General features: G+C 41.0%; 1 protein-coding gene across 6 annotated transcripts in view; it reads right to left on the bottom strand.

The window, feature by feature from the left end:
* MARK3 (microtubule affinity regulating kinase 3) overlaps positions 1–18,517 on the bottom strand; it is a 159,363-nt gene that overhangs the window by 45,366 nt on the left and 95,480 nt on the right. For all 6 annotated transcript variants that reach the window (XM_006160041.3, XM_006160042.3, XM_006160043.3 and 3 more), the window contains exons 8-13: positions 16,008–16,244; positions 15,150–15,269; positions 14,813–14,912; positions 13,629–13,741; positions 12,990–13,143; positions 5,660–5,877 (exon numbers count right to left, since the gene is read on the bottom strand). In XM_006160041.3, the coding sequence (XP_006160103.1) occupies positions 5,660–5,877; positions 12,990–13,143; positions 13,629–13,741; positions 14,813–14,912; positions 15,150–15,269; positions 16,008–16,244 (942 nt within the window). The remainder of the gene's footprint in view (positions 1–5,659; positions 5,878–12,989; positions 13,144–13,628; positions 13,742–14,812; positions 14,913–15,149; positions 15,270–16,007; positions 16,245–18,517) is intronic.

Below are 18,517 nucleotides of genomic sequence, written 5' to 3'. Positions count from 1 at the left end.
TCCCAGACCCGGCAGCTTGAAACTCACACTGGGTGCATATGCATGGCCAAAATCCCAAGAGGAAAATGGAGAATTATGGTATGGCCACACTCTCTGGGGGGGAGAGGGGTGGTTTCTTGCTTTCTTTCTTTCTGTTTCTCAAGTGAGCACACATGCCCTATAGCAAAATTCTCTTAAAAAAATATTTGTATGTCAAAGGACATTATTAAGAAAGTGAGAAGAGGAACCGGCATATGGTGTAATGGTTACATTGCTCAACTCCCACACAGTTGATGGCAGTTTAAGTCCTGGACCCAGCAGCTTGAAACTCACGCCAGGTATGTGTGTGTGCACGTGTGCCAAAAATCCAGAGAGGAGGATGGATTGCAGTGTGGCCATCCCCCAGAGGATAAATTTTCACGTTCTGTCTCTCTTCTGTCTCTTTGCCCTATAGCTAAATCTCTCTCTCTTTTTTTAAAAAAAAAAAGAAAAGAAAAGAAAGTGGGAACCAGCAGTTACCGTAATGGCTATGTCGCTGAACTCCCATGTAGTTGACTGCGGTTCACATCCCGGACCTGGTGGCTTAAAACTGACGCTGGGCGCGTGTGCGTGCGTGCCCAAGATCCCGAGAGGAAGAGGAGAATGGAGGGGAAGGGACTGCGGCGTGACCATCACCCCCGGGGGGTGATTTCTCGCTTTCTGTTTCTATGTCTCTGTCTGTCTGGCGAGCGCACGTACCATATAGCGAAAATCTCTCCAAAAAATAAAATAAAAAAAGGAAAGAAAGTGAAAAGAAATCCTACACAATGAGAGGAAATACTTGTAAATCATACATATGACGAAGGTCTACTATCCAGAACATACAACCCATCTACAAAATGACAAACAACCCAATTTAAGGGAACAACTTGCACTAGCAGAGGGCACAGTGATTAAGGTGGCTTAGTCCCACATGGCTGACTAAGTGGTTCAAGTCCCAGACCCAGCAACTTGAAAAACACACTGGGAACATGTGCATGCATGCCTATACTTCAGGGGGGATGTCTCATTCCCTCCCACCTCTCTCCAGCAAACACACACGTTCTATAGCAAAACGGAAAAAAAAGGAAAAAAAAAAAGCAACTCAGGGCAGCAGCTGGATCCCACAAAGGCTGACTGGGTGTTTCGAGTCCTGACCTAGTGGTTTGAAAAATATGCTGGACACATATGTGTTCTGCCTAAAACCTCGAAGGGAAGGAGAAGTAGAGGGGAGGATATTATGGGATGACCATTCCCATGGAAGATGATTTACCATTTTCTCTCTTGGTGCTCTAGTCTTTCTCTAGCAAATACATGCACCCTTTGGCCAAAAAAAAAAAAAAAAGTGGGCAGAGAGTAACTTGAATAGGCGTTTCTCCAAAAAAATTATACAAATAGCCAATAAGGCATGGTCATTAAAGAAATGCAAATCAGAACCACGAGACACACTACTTCACACCCATCTGGATAATCGTAATAAAAAACAAAAAATACAAAGTGTTGTCAAGGAGGTGGAGAAATAGGAACTCTCACATACTGAGAAGGAATGTAAAATGATGTAGCCTTGGGACCAACAGATGGCTTAATTGTTAAGTTGCTGGACTTCCCACGTGGTTGACTGAGGTTTGAGTCCCAAACCTGGCGTCTTAAAACCCACACCAGGGATGTCTGCATGCATGCTCAAAATCTCAAGAGGACAATGGAGAAGGGTATGGCCATTTCCCTGGGGAGTGATTTCTCGCTTTCTGTCTCTCTGGCAAACACACTTACCCTATAGCAAAAATCTCTCCCCACAAAAATTTTTTTAAAAAAAGAAAAAGGTGCAGTTTCTGTGGAAAATAGCCTGGCAGTTCCTAAAACAATTAAAAATGGATTACTGGGACCAGCAGTTGGCCTAATGGCTATGTCGCTAGACTGCCATGTAGTGGACCGTGGTCCGAGTCCCAGAACTGGAGGCTTAAATAAACTCATACAGGGCATGTGTGTATGTGCGTGCCCAAGATCCTGAGAGCAGAATGGAGGAGAAGGAACTGTGGTGTGGCCATTCCCCTGGGGGTGTGTGTGTGTGTGTGTGTGTGTGTGTGTGTGTGATTTCTTGCTTTCTATCTGTCTCTGACTTTCTGGTGAGCACACATGCCCTATAGCAAAAATCTCTCAAAAAAAATAAAAAAGAAATTACTTAAAAAAAAAAAAAAGAGGCAGGATGGCATTGTGGTTAAGGGTGCTGGACTCCCATGTGGCCAACCACAGTTAAGAGTCCTGGGCCCAGTAGTTTGCTTTCTTACTTTCCTTCTCTCTCTCTGTCACTCTGTTCCTCTTTGGTCAAATTAAAATGAACAAATAAATAAATAAATTCTTTTGTTTTTAAAAGGAATTACTATATGACTATATTACTATACTTTTTTTTTTCTTTCCCTTTTTGGAATTTTTTTATAGAGCTCATGCACTTACTTGCTGGGAAAAGAGAAAGAGAGAGAAGGAAAGTGAGAAGTCACCCTCCCCCCCATAGAGGATGGCCACAACGCAATTCCTTCTCCATTCTCCTCTAGAGATTTTTTTGGGCACATACTCACATGTGCCTGGCATAATGATCCAATAATTTCATGTGCGGGTATATATCCAAAAGAATGAAAGCTAAGTCCAGGCAGAAAGCTGCACATAAATGTTTATAGTAGCATTATTTATAATGCTATATAAACAAAAGGTAGAAACCTAATTGTCCATCAACACATAAAGAAATAAACTGGTATACGACTCAACTGAATATTAATCATAGAAAGAAACAAAGTACTAATACTATAAGCTACAACCTGGATAAACCTTGAAAACATTATGCAGAGTTAAAGAAACCAGACATGAAAGGCCACAAAACGTATGCTTCCTTTTATATAAAATATTTAGGGGGGCAGCAGATGCCACGGTGGTTAAGGTGCTAGACTCCCAAATGGCTGACTATGGTTTGGTTCCTAGATTTGGAGGCATGTTTTCTCACTTTCTCTCTCAATATGGTAAGCCCACATGCCCTACAACAAATGAAATATTAATAAATAAAAATAAATATAAAAAAAATTCAGAAAAGATAAATCCATAGAGACAGACAGCAGATTGTGGTGGACAGGAGTAGGCAGGGAAGTGGAGTAGGCAGGGAAGTGGAGTGGGGAGAGATTACTTAGCGGCTACAGGGGAGTATTGAGAAAATTCTGGAATTAGACAGAGGTAGTGAATTAGACAAAGGTAGTGACTGTACACTGTGAGGATATAAAACACCACTAAATTACACAAAATGGCTAATTATGGGCCAGTTGGTGGGATGGTAGTTAAGACAGTTGGATCCCACATGTTCGAACCTGCGATTCCAGTCCCAGACCTGGCAGCTTGAAAAACACGCTGGGTGTGCAAATGTGCATGCCCAAAATCCCGAGAAGGAAAGGGATTGGGACATGACCATCCCCACTGGGGGGCACTTTCTTTCTCTCTCCCTCTCTGTGTCCATTGAGCACATGCATCCAATAGTAAATTTTTTTCAAAATTGGAAAAAAAAAAAAGTGGCTACTTATATTTCATGTAATAAAGTTAAAAATTGAAAAGGAACAAAAGTAACAATTAAGGAATTTTATGGCTTTTCAACATAGATAAAGCAGTCACCTTCAACTCAGCATAAGCAAACAGAGAAACTCAAGACTAACAGGAAAAAATTATAACTATGGGCTGGTCCTGTAGTCTTCTAGTGGTTAAAGGAGCCAGATCCTACGTGGCCAACATAGTTAGAATCCCAGACCCGGGGGCTTGACAAATATGCTGGGCACATGTGCATGCAATGCTCTAAATCCCGACAGGATGAAGAAACGGAGAAGGGGTGATAGCATGAACATACTATATTGAGGGTGCTTTCTCCCTCTCTGTTTAACTTTGGTGAGGTCAAGTAACATGTGGCAATTAAAAAAAATGAAAACTGGGGCCAAGAGGTGGTGTGGTGGTTAAGGGTGCTGGACTCCCACATGGCTGTGATTCGAGTCCCAGACCTGGCGGTTTGCTTTCTCACTTTTCCGCTCTCTCTCTGTCCCTCTCTGGTCAAATAGTAAGTAAGTAAATAAATATATAAAGTTAAATACAATAATTTAAAAAGTGAATAAATCAAAGCTAAAAAGGAAAATAGCAATTATGCTGCTAGCTATGTTTGCCCTTTATGTATAATAAAATATGAATGAATGATAATGCTCAGGATATGCTTTCAGGAGGACAGAGAGCAGGTTAAATAAAAGGGATGGGGATGGAAAGTCCTGAAGGCAGAGAATGAGGTGTGTTTCTTCTCTGGTAACTACTGATAAAATCTGGAGACTAAATTTAAATTGTAGAGTTATGGAAATGACAATCCCATTTTATAGCATTACAGAAGCCAAAATTCAGATTTACTCTGAATGTAAGGTCAGAGCATGGAAAAGGAAAAACCCTGTTGGAGTCCTAAGGATACCTGCCCCTAGAACAGCACAAGAAAGACTTGTAGTACTTAGCATGGTCCCTGGCACACTGTAAGGACTCAGGCAATGTCTTTTCACTAAAGCCTTTGAAGAACCAGTGCAAACACCATATCCTGTGTGTCGGCGGTCAGATCTCCTGGTGCTAGGTACCTTAGGGCTTCTGTCTGCTGTCATCTGTCATTGATTATCTCCTCTCTGAGACTGTGAGAGCTTTCTATCTCAGCACCTGATACAACCTAAAATTAAGCAGATATCTGGAAAACTGGAAATAGTTCTTGACTAAAGAACCTGATCTCTCACCTAGTATGTTGAAGTGTGTACTGTGGTTTCACTGTCTGCATCAGTCCAAAATTCACATTAAAACTCCATTTCCAATGCAACAGTATTAAGAGGAGGGACTGGGACCAGCGGATGTCATAATGGTTACATTGCTGGACTCTCACACAGTCGATTGTGGTACGAATCCCAGACCTGGCTTTAAAACTCAGCTGGGTACATGCATGTGTGTGCCCAAAATCCCAAGAGGAGAATGGAGGAGGCGGGACTGAGGCATGGCCATCTCCTGGGGGGCTGATTTTCGCTCTCTGTCCCTCTAGTAATCACATTGGCCCAATAGCAAGAATCTCTCTCTCTCAAAAAAAATAAATAAATAAATAAAAATAAAAAGAGGTGGGGCTTTTAGGTGGTGATTAGGCCATGAAGGCTCTGCCATCATAAGCAGATCGGTGTGTTATAAAAGGGCGTAAGGGGTGAGTTTGCCCCTTCCATCCTTCTATCACATGAGGACACAATGTTAGTCTTCTCTGCAGACAAAGCAATCAGGTGCTGTCTTGGAAGCAGAGAGTGAATGGCACCAGGCACTGAATATTATCTTATCTACCTTATTCCTTATTCTGGGCTCTGAGCCTTGTGACTCTAAGAAATAAGGTTACGTTCTTCATAAATTACTCAGTCTCAGGTATTTTGTTGTATTAGTAGAAACGGACAAAGACAGGGGTGACAACAAGAAGTATTTACAATGCAACAGGCAGGATTTCTACAGGTGGAGACTGGGCATGGCAGCCTAATGAGGAAAGCATTCCAGGCAGAGGGGAACACACGAGTGAAATGGGCGGGCTCTGAATGTGTCTAGCTGATTCCAATCCTATACTTCTAAAACTGTTCTACAGTTCACCAACACTTACACTAGGGACAGCTGTGCTTTTCTTGCGTTCAGGAATATCCGCCTTATTGGGATTACTTGCATTCCCAAGCATGGGACTGGCTGGAGCAATTCCCTTTCCTGCAACAGCACTGCCGCTTGATTTCCGGGAGGGAATTCCATCTTCTTTGAGGTCACTATCTGCGGTGCTGGTCTGACTCCTTTTCGGATACGCCACAACTGAAGGAATAGCTGGTCCAGCTAAAATAAAGAGTTTACTTTTTAAAAGACAGAATAAAGTTTCACATTTTAATCTGTGAAAATAAATATATGTTGCAAGATGATCTAAGATTGCTATTCACGTAAAGAAAAGAGTAAAATCCTCTAAGATATTTCCCAAATATTTACCCTATGTAATCAATTCAACTTTGAAGTTTTACTTATTAGTTAAATGGTTATTTTACTGAAAGAGAGAAAGGGGAGGCAGGTCTCACCACACCGTGATCCTCTCCCAGACTCCTGGCCAGCTAGGATCACTGGTGCAAACAGTCATGCCTGTCTTGTTTAGCTCAAATCAGAATACAAACCTGAGTTCCCATGTGGCTTTAGTATTGCACAGTGCTACCACCCTACTATCTACACCGTTATGGTGGGGCAAGTTGTTTTTTTTTTAATTAGTAAGCACCTATACTGGTCCTTTGGAAACATCTTCAGAGAGTGTTACCATATAAATAACTAGGTACAAAAACATCATGCAGAATGAGCTGATTCACCTGGTACATCTGAGGGAATTACATATTTTCTTTGCATAAGAGAAGCCTTCACCTTTTGGAACAGAATAGTACAGATTTTATGGGCCATTTATTTTTTTAGAGAGATTTTTGCTATAGGGCACATGGGCTTGCCAGAGAGATAGAGACAGAAAGTGAGAAATCACCCCACTTCCCCAGGGGGGATGACATGCCGCAATCCCTTCTCCTTCATTCTCCTCTTGGGATTTTGGGCATGTATGCACATGTGCCCAGAGTGAGTTTTAAGTTCCTGGGTCTGGGACTTGAATTGTGGCCAACTACGTTGGGTCCAGTAACATAACCATTATTCCATCTGCTGGTCCCTGGGCCATTTATTTTTAAGTTATATCTTGGATTTTTTTTTTTTAAACAGAGGTCATATGTATTCACACCCTAATAGGGTGTGATCATACCATAATTATCTCCTCCATTTTTCAATTCTGTCGAGATTTTGGGCACATATGCATCTGTACCTGGTATATTTTTCAAGCCACTGGGGCTGGAACTTGAACTGATGTTAGCCATGTAGGATCTAGCTTTCCTTAACCACCAGGTTACAGGACTGGCCCAATACTGAATTTTTTTAAAAACACTCATAAGCATTCAAATAGACAGGATTGTAAGTAGACATGGGAAGGCAGAAGCAGGGGAAGGCAGAAGCAGAAGAAGACATATTCTTCATGGAAGTAGAGGTAGGAAGTAGGCAGGGATTCCTGTTACATCCCCCGATCCACGAAGAATGTGTCTAGGGATTTTCTGGATGACTGATTCACTAAGGTCCTGGAATAAAGCTTCTAGAGACTCCATTAGTGATAGTACAAGAAATCCTGAGTTCAAAGAATTTTTGAATTAACATGATTAATTCATATATTCATCAGATATGATGTCCAATAGTAACCTGGACATCAGACTAAGTGTTCTTCATTTATTCTAAGGTCAGAAAGACTTTATATATAGATTTTTTTCACTATTTTTTTTTTTTTTTTGAGGGGAGAGGTTTTTGCTATAGGGCGCGTGTGCTCGCCAGAAAGAGAGAAAGAGAGAGACAGAAAGCGAGAAATCACCCCCTGGGGGGATGGCCACACTGCAGTCCCTTCTCCTCCATTTTCCTCTTGGGATCTTGGGCGCACACACACACATGCACTCAATATGAATTTAAGCCACCAGGTCCAGGACTCAAACCATGGTCGACTACATGGGAGTCCAGCAACATAGCCATTACGGTAACTGCTGGCCCCTGGTCCCGAGACTTTATATTCTAGAAAAGGTTTTAAAATTAAAAGTGCGGTAGTTGAGTGGAGAAGCTACTTCTAAGACAAAATTCTAAATGGTAAATCTATTTTGAATTAAAAGTTAACAAAGGCTAAATATCTATGGCACTAAAACAATTAAGCTCAGTTTGGCCACTAAAAAATAATTTTTTTTTTTAAGATCCTTAGTGACTCAAAAAAATGTGGGGGAAAAAAGTATAGAAAGCAAACATAGATACCAGAGACAGTGTGGGAGGAGAGTGGAAGATGGCAGAGGGTAAGAGATAGGGAATCAAGGATGAGGAAAAAAAAGCAAAACATACAGGAAACAAGAAATGGAAAATTATTTGTTGACGATAACATGTATGTTGATGTGCTTGATTGAGTCAATATACAGTGTACTCTGGATGGAAAAATCTCATTTTGTATGCTGTAATGATGTACAGTGAATGAATGTAAATACATACATTTAAATAAAAAAATAAATGAAAATACTTTATATGTCAAAAAAACCCCAAAAACAATAAAAAAATAAATAAATAAAGGAAAAAAAGTTTTTTTTTCTTTTTGCGAGAGGACATATGTGCTCACCGAAGAGAGATAGAGAAGAATATTACGAATGCACCACAAGGGGGACGGTCATTCACAATCCCTTCTCCAATTCTCCCTCCTGTTGGGATTTTCGGTTCACATGCACCCGACATGTTTTTAATGACACCAGACCCTGGACTTGGACTGCGCTGTCACCATGTGGGATCCAGTCACTTAACCACCACACTACTACCTGGCCTCAGTTTGGCAATTTTAACATATACAATAAAGAATTAACCAAGTGGGGCCAGTAGTTAGCGTAATGGCTATGTAACTGGACTCCCACGTAACCGACCGTGGTTCGAGTCCTGGACCCAGTGGCTTAAACTCACGCCGGGCACATGTGCGTGTGTGCCCAAGATCCCGAGAAGAGAAGGGAGGAGAAAGGACTGTGGCGTGGCCATCCCCCCTCGGGGGTAATTTCTCCCTTTCTGTCTGTATGTCTGTCTCGCGAACGCACATGCCCTGTAGCAAAAAATACCTCTCCCCCCAAAAAAGAATTAACCAAGTTAGGTGATATTGCCCTAATGCTTATCTTTTTTTCTAGTATCACGAGATCTACTGACACTGTGAACTTTTTCGTTATGATTGATTTGTTTACTTTGTTTGTATTTAGAAAATATAAAATCTTTAAAAATTTTAATTCTGAGATTTTTTAATAGAAAGATATTGATCCAACTAACCTCATTTAAATGTACTGTTTTATTTCCATACATTTGTATTTTTTTTGGGAGAGGTTTTTCGCTATAGGGCGCATGCGCTCGCCAGACAAAGCGAGACATAGAGACAGAAAGCGAGAGATCACCCCCCAGGGGAGATGGTCATGCCGCAATCCCTTCTCCTCCATTCTCCTCTTGGGATCTTGGGCACGCACGCACACGCGCCTGGCGTGAGTTTTAAGCCACCGGGTCCGGGACGCGAACCGCGGTCAAGGAGTCCAGTTACATAGCCATTATGCTAACTGCTGGTTCCCAACATTTGTATTTTTTTTTTAAAGAACTATTTTATTTAACTTTATTTATGTTATTTGTTTATTTATTTTAATTTGGGGGGAGAGAGAGAGAGAGAGAGAGAGAGAGAAAGAGCAAGCAAGCCACCAGGTCCAGGACTCGAACTGTGGTCGCCCATGTGGGAGTCCAGCGCCCTCAACCACCATGCCACCTGCCAGCTCCAGTATCTTGTAAAGTTTATATTTTTTTATGACACATGTAGAGTCCTATGACCACCACTATGGGGGTCACAAACCAATTATATCTCAAAGACCTTGTGGGCTTCCCTTTCACAGCTACAGTCACTTCCCTCTCTCCCCAACTCCTTCCCTAAGTCTAAGAAAGGACCAAATTGGTATCTATCTCTATAATTCTGTCATTTCAAGAAGGTTGCACGAATGGAATCAATAGTATGTAATCCCTTCTCCTGTTTTCCTCTCAGGGTTTTGGGCATGCACAGATATGGTCTGCCATGTGGGAGTCCAGTGCCCTAACCACCACATAATCTGCTAGCTTCCAGATTTGACTTTTGTGTTGTCAGATTTATAAGTCTTTTATTGGTTTAGTTTCACAGAAAGATCTTCACCAATCCAAGTATAAGGCAAGTTAATCCACATTTTCTTTTATTATTTCTGTGTTTTTTTTTTTTAATATTTACATTGCAAATGGAATTTATCCTTGTATAAGATGTGAGTAGTGGCTTCATATTGTTTTCCTGATAACTACCAAACTGTCCCAATACCAGTAGCTTTTTACCTTTTTTTCTTTCTCTGCCTTTAAAAAAAACTGTCAGAGAGTACATGTGCTCACCAGAGATAGACAGAAAGAGGGAGAGAGAAAAAAAAAAAGGACCTCCCAACAGGGCGTGATCACGTCAGAATTCCTTCTCTTTCAATTCCTCCATTTGTTACGATTTTGGGCATGCATGTACATGTAGTGTGTTTCGAATCAGCAGGGCTGGGACTTGAACCTGGTTAGCCATGTGGGATCTTTCTTTCCTTAACCATTAGGCTATAGGGTTGGCCCTTTTCTTTTTTTTTAAACAAGGATGATGGTAGTTAAAAAAAAAAAAAAAGGCCACTCCAATGAGGTGGTTTAGTTGACTAAGCCAGAGGACTAGGGATCAGCAGTGGGGGTCTGCTACAAGTAGTCTTTACTCCAATGTTACCTTTGGAGACTGAGTGACTCAGGCCATTTCCTTAGTGACAAATAGGGGTGTGGTGAGTGTATGGTAAGTCTAAAGCTCTTTTTATCTTTAAAATTTAATGAGCTAGGCAAAAAGGCATTAATAATCCAGATGAAATCTATATGCTTAAGGAAAAACTAATTAAGATACTCCCTAAAGAAAGAAGAAAATTTCATTTCTAGGCTGCTTCCAGGATTTAGACACAATTTCCTTTAAACTGGACAGTTTTGAGGTATTATATAGATATTTGGTACCCCTCCTATAGTCCGAAGGCACTGAAAAACCCTAATTAGCAACTAGCATGAACATAAAAGAAGCAACAGAGACCCAGATTAATTCTTCATTTATAAATGCTGCAAGCCAAGTCAAGGTTTCAGAATGGGTTCTGACTCTACAGTACCCTAGGGTAGCAGATATTGTAGACAGCTTACCAATGCTATCAGGGTACAGTACAGCTTTAGTCCAGACCATACAGGGAGGCAGGCATCAGCAACCAAGCACAGTGTCATCATTCTCAGTACAAAACAAAAGCCACCTACACCTAGAATGCTCTGTGTTCTCAGTATCAAATCTCAAGATGAAAAAACGGAGGTAGAAAACGAGAGGGGAAATACAATGAACACAGAATAAATGTAAGGACCTATTTTTAAAAGAAAGAACCCGACCAACATATATTTAGTTCCTGAATTGTAGAATATTGGAATTAAAGGAAACACCAAATTAACATTTTAAGATTACAGGTAGAGGCCATCGGGTGGCATGGTGGTTAAGGGTGCTGGACTCCCACATGGTTGACGACGGTTTGAGTCCCGGACCTGGCAGTTTGCTTTCTCACTTTCTCTCTCTCTCTGGTCAAATTAAAATAAGTAAATAAAATAGGTAAAGTTAAATAAAATAATTCTCTAAAAAGAAAAAAAAAGATTATAGGTAAATAAAAACACACATGCCAGAGGTTTAGGATGCCAACGCTGTCTTGAAAGCAGAAACTACAGGTCAGTAGGCATAGCCTCTGTGCCTGTCAGCCTCATGAAGGATTGACTTCCTTAGTGAAACTTAAGGGTAAGGGCAGATGAACAACACCAATAACAGGAATATGGATGAGGATGAAATAGTAAAAAATTTAAGCCAATTAAGGCAAAACTGAGGCACTACATATTGGGTTGCTAGAAAAGTCATGACTTTTTTTTTTTTTTTTTTTTAAAGAGAGATTTTTGTAGGACTGGCAAATGGCCTAATGGTTATATCACTGAACTCCCACAGAGTTGACTGTGGTTCAAGTCCCAGACCCAGCAGCTTAAAACTCACGTTGTGCATGTGTATGTATGTGCCCAAAATCTAAAGAGGAGAATGGAGAAGGGACTACAGGGTGTCCATCCCCCCAAGGGGGTGATTTCTCATTTACTGTCTCTCTCTCTCACGCACGCTCCAGTGAGCACACGCACCCAACAGCAAAAAAATCTCTCTAAAAAAAAAAAAAGGAGAAATTTTTGCTATGGGCGAGGGCGCTCGCCAGAGAGACAGAAGCTGAGAAGTCAACCTCTGAGGGGATCACCACACTGCAATCCCTTCCTCTGCCATTCTCTTCTCGGGGTCTTAGACATGCTCCCACAAGTGCCTGGCGTGAATCCCTTCCTCTGCCATTCTCTTCTCGGGGTCTTAGACATGCTCGCGCAAGTGCCTGGCATGAGTTTTAGGCTGCCATGTCTGGGACTCAAACCACAGCTAACTACATGGGTGTTCAGCAACGTAACCATTTTGCCATCTGTTGATCCCCATGAAGCATTTTTGCATAGAAAAACATGTCATGACTTTTCTGACAACCCAATATTATCCATGGCTGTCCTCTCCAATATGATAGTCACTAATTAAATGTAGCTATATACCTTTTACTTAATTTAAAACAAAAACAATAAAAAACCTGGAAGTCTGGGCTGGCTCCATGGTGCAGTGGTAATGTGCTGCTCAAGAGAAGGTGGATCTCACATGTTTACTTTGGTTCAAATCTCAGCCTGGTCAGTGTCAAACATGCTGGGCCTGCTATCAGAGGCCAAAGATACAAGGAGCTAAGGACTGGAGGAAAGGGATCACCACGTGACTAGACTCTGTGGAGGGTATTTCTGTCTTTCCCCCTTTCTCTCACCATTCCTCTTTCATGATCTATCACTAATAAAGGGAAAAAACCCTGCAAGTCATCTCCTCAGTTCAAGTACTCAATAGCCACTTGTAACCAAGTAGCTCCTTGACTAGACAACAGAGAGAATATTTTGTCACAGAAAACTGTACTAGACACTAAACAGTGCTGCACTAGACAGTAATCCAAAACGGAGGTGAAGAAGAGAGTAAACAGAACTAGAAACAAAGTAAATAGTAGGGTATCCACCCAGCTCAGCAAAAATCACCCAATGTGCCAAGGAGATTAGAGCTAATCATACCAGTACCAACAGGAATGCTGAGAGAAATGCCAAGGACATTAAGCCAACCTCCAGCTCTGGCAGGCCCTAAGCAAGTGGGTGCTTCCCAGTGTGAAACGGTTCCAAGAGAACACACAGGGTAATCTCAAACTTACCATGGTCACTGTACCGTCTCTGCTTCTGGCTTGAAGAAACACTTCTCTGCACTTTGTGGTGAGGAGACTGGCCAGTGCTGTTGTTAAGGTCGCTGCTCGGCCTAACCTTAGCAAGTGAGAGATTGCTGCTAGAACTGGAATCACTGGCATCGAGCTAAGAAAAAATGAGAAAACAACAAACCACAATGCAAACCCAAACGGTTTATTAGGAAACCAAACTTCTGACAACACACAAAAACCTCATATACCGTTCATTTCGAAGAGAGAGAATCAAAATGTACAAAAATGACAACCCTAAACTCAAGCAGTAGTTTTCTGACTGCTGCAAGATTATGTATTATAATCTTTGATTCAATAACTTAAAATGCTCTATTTACAACAACTGATAGTTTACATCATTTCTGAACTATTAATGACTACATGTTAATTTATGAAAGCTCAAGTCGGTGACACTATCCACAGTGAAATCTTATCTTAAAGTTAATAGTAACTCATAACAGTCACAGGAATTAGATTCATTATTTGCAGGTAAATTTAAAAATGATACAACAAATATGTTGTATATATTAAAAAATAATTTATAGAAACTAGTAATTTACATAAAGGGTATTTCAGCTCTTACTCTCTGATTACTCTTACCTCTGAAGATTTTCTGCCCAACAACAAATATGTAGCTGTGATTTCATCATATTTCATTTTACTAAGAGATTCTTGTATTTCTTCTTGTGAATACCCCATTCCGACCATAATGTCTAAAAGAAGAGTATAATACAGTTTATGATTTTTTCGTTTGGGTAAAGAAATCATTGGGTTACAGGGGAAAATAATTTTTTTATCTGACTTAAGAAATTATACTTTTTGGGACCAGCAGGTGGCGTGGTGGTTAAGGCGCTGGATGTTCCCACATGGTTGACCACAGTTCAAGTCCCGGACCTAGTGGCTTGTTTTCTTACCTTCTCTCTCTCTCTGTGTGTGTCTCTTTGGTCAAATTGAAAATAAATGAATGATTAAATCTTTACAAAAAGAAAAAAGAAATTACACTTTTTTTTTTTGGGAGGGGTTTTTGCTATAGGGTACATGCGCTTGCCAGAAAGACAGAGACAGAAAGTGAAAAATCACCCCCCAAGGGGGGGATGGCCACGCCACAATCCCTTCTCTTGAGATCTTGGGCACACACACACACACATGCCCAGTATGAGTTTAAGACACTGAGTCCAGCACTCAAACTGTGGTTGACTACATCACAGTCCAGCGAAAGAGTCATTATACCAACTGCTGATCCCCCCAAATTACACATTTTTTAAGGTAAGTGACATCTCATTTGTTCCTGAGTTAACTGGGTGCTTTCATAAGCTGCAGGCAGTAAGCTCCTAAATATCACAGAACAGAAAAGCTGATTCATATAACTTGTGTTTAACTTTTCATTATTCATATTTTAGGTACACATTTATAAATCAGAACAGAAACATATTACTAGGCCCAATGGTACTGGGCCAGTGTTACCACTAGCATGGTGGTTAAGTCAGCTGGATACCAGATAGGTGACTGCATAGTTTGAATCCTGGATCCAGTAGCTTAAAAAATATAGTGGGTTCATGTGTGTGTGAGCCCAAAATCTTGAGTGGAAAATGGGGGAGAAAGGACTGTGGGACAGCCATCTTCCCTGGGGGTGAGCTCTCACTTTTTCTTTCTCATTGGTGACTGCATATGCCCTGTAGCAAAAATAATAATGAAAAAAAAAAAAAAAAAGACAAAAGACAAAACAGAAAAAATGTTACTGATATAAGCACACACACACAAACATGCAGGCACAGAGTATTTACCTATTCTTTTCTGGTCTGAGATGTCTAGTTCTGGTTCAACAAATGGTTTAAGTTCATCCTCCTCATGTCCTGCATTGATCCACCTGTCCTTCATGATTTGCTAAAAATTGTAAAATATTCATTAGCAGCATTAAACAGTATGTCGTTATAATCATATTTAGAAAAATTATTCTCAACATTTCATTGATTAGAGGTTGATTCAAAGGGTAAATTTTAAAATTTTAATATCTCAATTCTTGCTTAAAAAGCATTATTAAAGTATTTTGTTCGTCACACAAATCAAGCAAAGTTCTAAAAATAGCTTAAAATTTTCTGCCACTGTGACGTAGGTGATTACCTCAAGAGTGCCTCGTTTAATTGGATTTAGCACCAGGAAACGTTTGAGAAGATTTTCACAGTCTGTGGACATGTAGAAAGGAATTCTGTATTTCCCTCTTAATACTCTTTCTCTCAGTTCCTTTCAGGAAGTAAAAAAGAGAAAAGGCCAGTGAGTCAATTTTTAGGTTAAAAAACAAAAACAAAAAAACCCTCATTGGACCCCCATATTGACATAACCTTACAAATATTAACTGTGTAATATTACAAAAAGCCTGTTCAGTTTTTTTTTTTTTGGGGGGGGGGGGCGGGGGGGTTTTTGCTACAGGGCATGTGTCCTCGCCAGAAAGACAGAGACAGAGAGACAGAAAGTGAGAAATCACCCCCCAGGGGGGATGGCCATGCCACAATCCCTTCTCCTCCATTCTCCTCTCAGGATCTTGGGCACGCACGCACACGCGCCCGGCATGAGTTTTAAGCCACCGGGTCCGGGACACGAACCGCGGTCGACTACGTGGGAGTCCAGCGACATAGCCATTACGCTAACTGCTGGTTCCCAAGCCTGTTCAGTTTTATGAAGAATATGGAGGCAATGGCTTGTTCTTTTTTTTTGGGGGGGGGTGGCGGTGAGGTTTTTGCTACAGGGCATGTGTCCTCGCCAGAAAGACAGAGACAGAGAGACAGAAAGTGAGAAATCACCCCCCAGGGGGGATGGCCATGCCACAATCCCTTCTCCTCCATTCTCCTCTCGGGATCTTGGGCATGCACACACACGTGCCCGGCCTGAGTTTAAGCCACCGGGTCCAGTACTCGATCCGCGGTAGACTATATGGGAGTCCAGCGATGTAGCCACTACACCAACTGCTGGTCCTTCTTTTACCTTCAGGTTCTGCCCATCAAAGGGAAGCGAGCCGCTGACTAGTGTGTACAGAATGACACCAAGGCTCCACACGTCGACCTCTGGCCCGTCGTATTTCTTGCCTTGGAAAAGTTCCGGGGCTGCATATGGAGGACTGCCGCAAAACGTATCCAATTTACTGCCGACAGTAAATTCATTGCTAAAACCAAAATCTGCTATTTTAATGTTCATATCAGCATCTAACAATAGATTTTCAGCCTGGCAAAAAAAAAATCAAGACAAAAAAAGAAATGTAACCAAAATATAATTAGAACTACAAAAGGATTAGGCATTTCGTAAAAGCTTTTTGTGATGTTATAAATAGCTTAATTTTTTTTTTAGAGAGAGAAAAAAAATAAGAGACAAATTAGAACTCCTAACTTCATGACATTAACAATTAATAACAAACATATAGAAGTATAGATTCATTAATTCACTAATTTAAATAAACACCAAATGTCCAAAGATCAAGAAAAACTCTGTCTTCTTTCTTTCTTTCTTTCTTTCTTTCTTTCTTTCTTTCTAATTGTCGAGGGTGGCTGTTTTCTTGCCAAAGAGAAGCATAGAAGTGAGGAGAAGATAGCATCCCTACCTCTGTGAGATGTGGTCATGCAACAATCCCTTCTTCATTTCTCCCTCCTTTTGGGATTTTGGGCATGTATGCACATTGCACATACACCTAGTGTATTTTTCAAACCACTGTGGCCAGGATTTGAACCACGGATTATTCATGTAGGATCTAGCTCTCTTAACCAGAAGGCTATTGGGCTAGCCAATAACGGACTTTTGAAAAGATGGGTAATGCAAACCAGCCAGTACTATAGTGGCTCAGGTGGCTGAATCCCACATGGCTCACTACACAGTTTGAGTTCTGGACCTGATGGCCTAAAATACACCCCAAGAGTATATACATGCATTTCCCAAATCCCAAAAGGACGGAGAAATGGAGGAAATGGTATTATAGTATGACTATCCCCCATGGGGTACACTTTCTCACTTTCTTCCCTTCTCTTCTTCCCCCCTCTTTCTCTGGCAAGCACATGCACACTCTGGCAAAAATTAAAGAGATAAAATTTTTTTAAAATAATTATTTTACTTAACTTTATTTATTTTAATTTGACCAGAGAGGGACAGAGTGAGAGAGTAAGAGAGATAGAGAGAGAGAGAGGGAAAATGGGAAAGCAGCCACCAGGTCCAGGACTCGAACTGCAGTCGACTATGTGGGAATCCAGCGCCCTTAACTACCACGCCATCTGCCAGCCCCAAAAAGATAAACCTCTAAAAATGGTTACTTGTTTTAAATGAACAAACACATTTCATAAAAATGTTTAGTAACATAAAATGGCCATTACTGGGGAGGGAAGAATCTCAAATCTCATTCAAAAGATAACTCACAGTCGCTTTCATTACTTCATTTTTATTTTCTTTAAAGAATTATTTTATTTAACTTTATTTACTTACTTATTTAAATATGATCAGACACAGAGAGAGGCAGAGAAAGAGAGAGAAGGAAAGTGAAAAAACAAGCTGCAAGGTCTAGGATTTGAACCATGGTCAGCCATGTGAAGGTCTAGCACCCTTAACCCTTTCTTTCTTTCCTTTTTTAAAAGTATTTTAGGGAACAACAGACGGCCTAATGGCTATGTCACTGGACCTCCATGTAGTCAATTGCAGTTTGAGTCCCGGACCCAGTGGCTTAAACTCACTCTGTGCACGTGTGCATGCATGCCCAAGATCCCAAGAAGAGAATGGAGGAAAAGGGACTGTGGCGTGGCCATCCCACCTTGGGGGTGATTTCATGCTTCCTGTTTTTTTTTCTCTCTCTCTCTCTCTCTCTGTGTCTTTTTGGCGAGTGCATGTGCCCTATAGCAACCATCCCCCCTCCCCCAAAAAGGATTATTTTATTCAACTTCATTTATTTATTTTAATTTCACCAGACAGGGATAGAATGAGAGAGAGAGAGAAGGAAAATGAGAAAGCAGTTGCTAGTTAGGTCTGGGACTCAAACTGCATTTGGCCATGTGGGAGTCCAGCACCTTTAACCACCATGCAACCTGCTGGCCCCGTCACTTTCATTACCCCTCCCCCAAAAAGGATTATTTTATTCAACTTCATTTATTTATTTTAATTTCACCAGACAGGGATAGAATGAGAGAGAGAGAGAAGGAAAATGAGAAAGCAGTTGCTAGTTAGGTCTGGGACTCAAACTGCATTTGGCCATGTGGGAGTCCAGCACCTTTAACCACCATGCAACCTGCTGGCCCCGTCACTTTCATTACCTTAAACAAACATTTACAACAGGTTGAGTATGCCTTGTCTGAAATGCTTGGGACCAGAAATGTCTCAGATTTCAGATCCTTTTGGATTTTGGAAAATATGCACATACACAGTGAGACATCTTGGGGACTGACCCAAGTCTAAACAGAAATTCATTTATATTTCATATACACTTTATACATACAGTCTAAAGGTAATTGTGTAAGTATTTTTAG

The sequence above is a fragment of the Tupaia chinensis genome, unplaced genomic scaffold (genome assembly GCF_000334495.1).
Source record: "Tupaia chinensis unplaced genomic scaffold, TupChi_1.0 Scaffold000671_2, whole genome shotgun sequence".
In the NCBI taxonomy this organism is placed as follows: Eukaryota; Metazoa; Chordata; class Mammalia; order Scandentia; family Tupaiidae; genus Tupaia; species Tupaia belangeri.
This window is presented reverse-complemented; position numbering and strand designations above follow the sequence as displayed.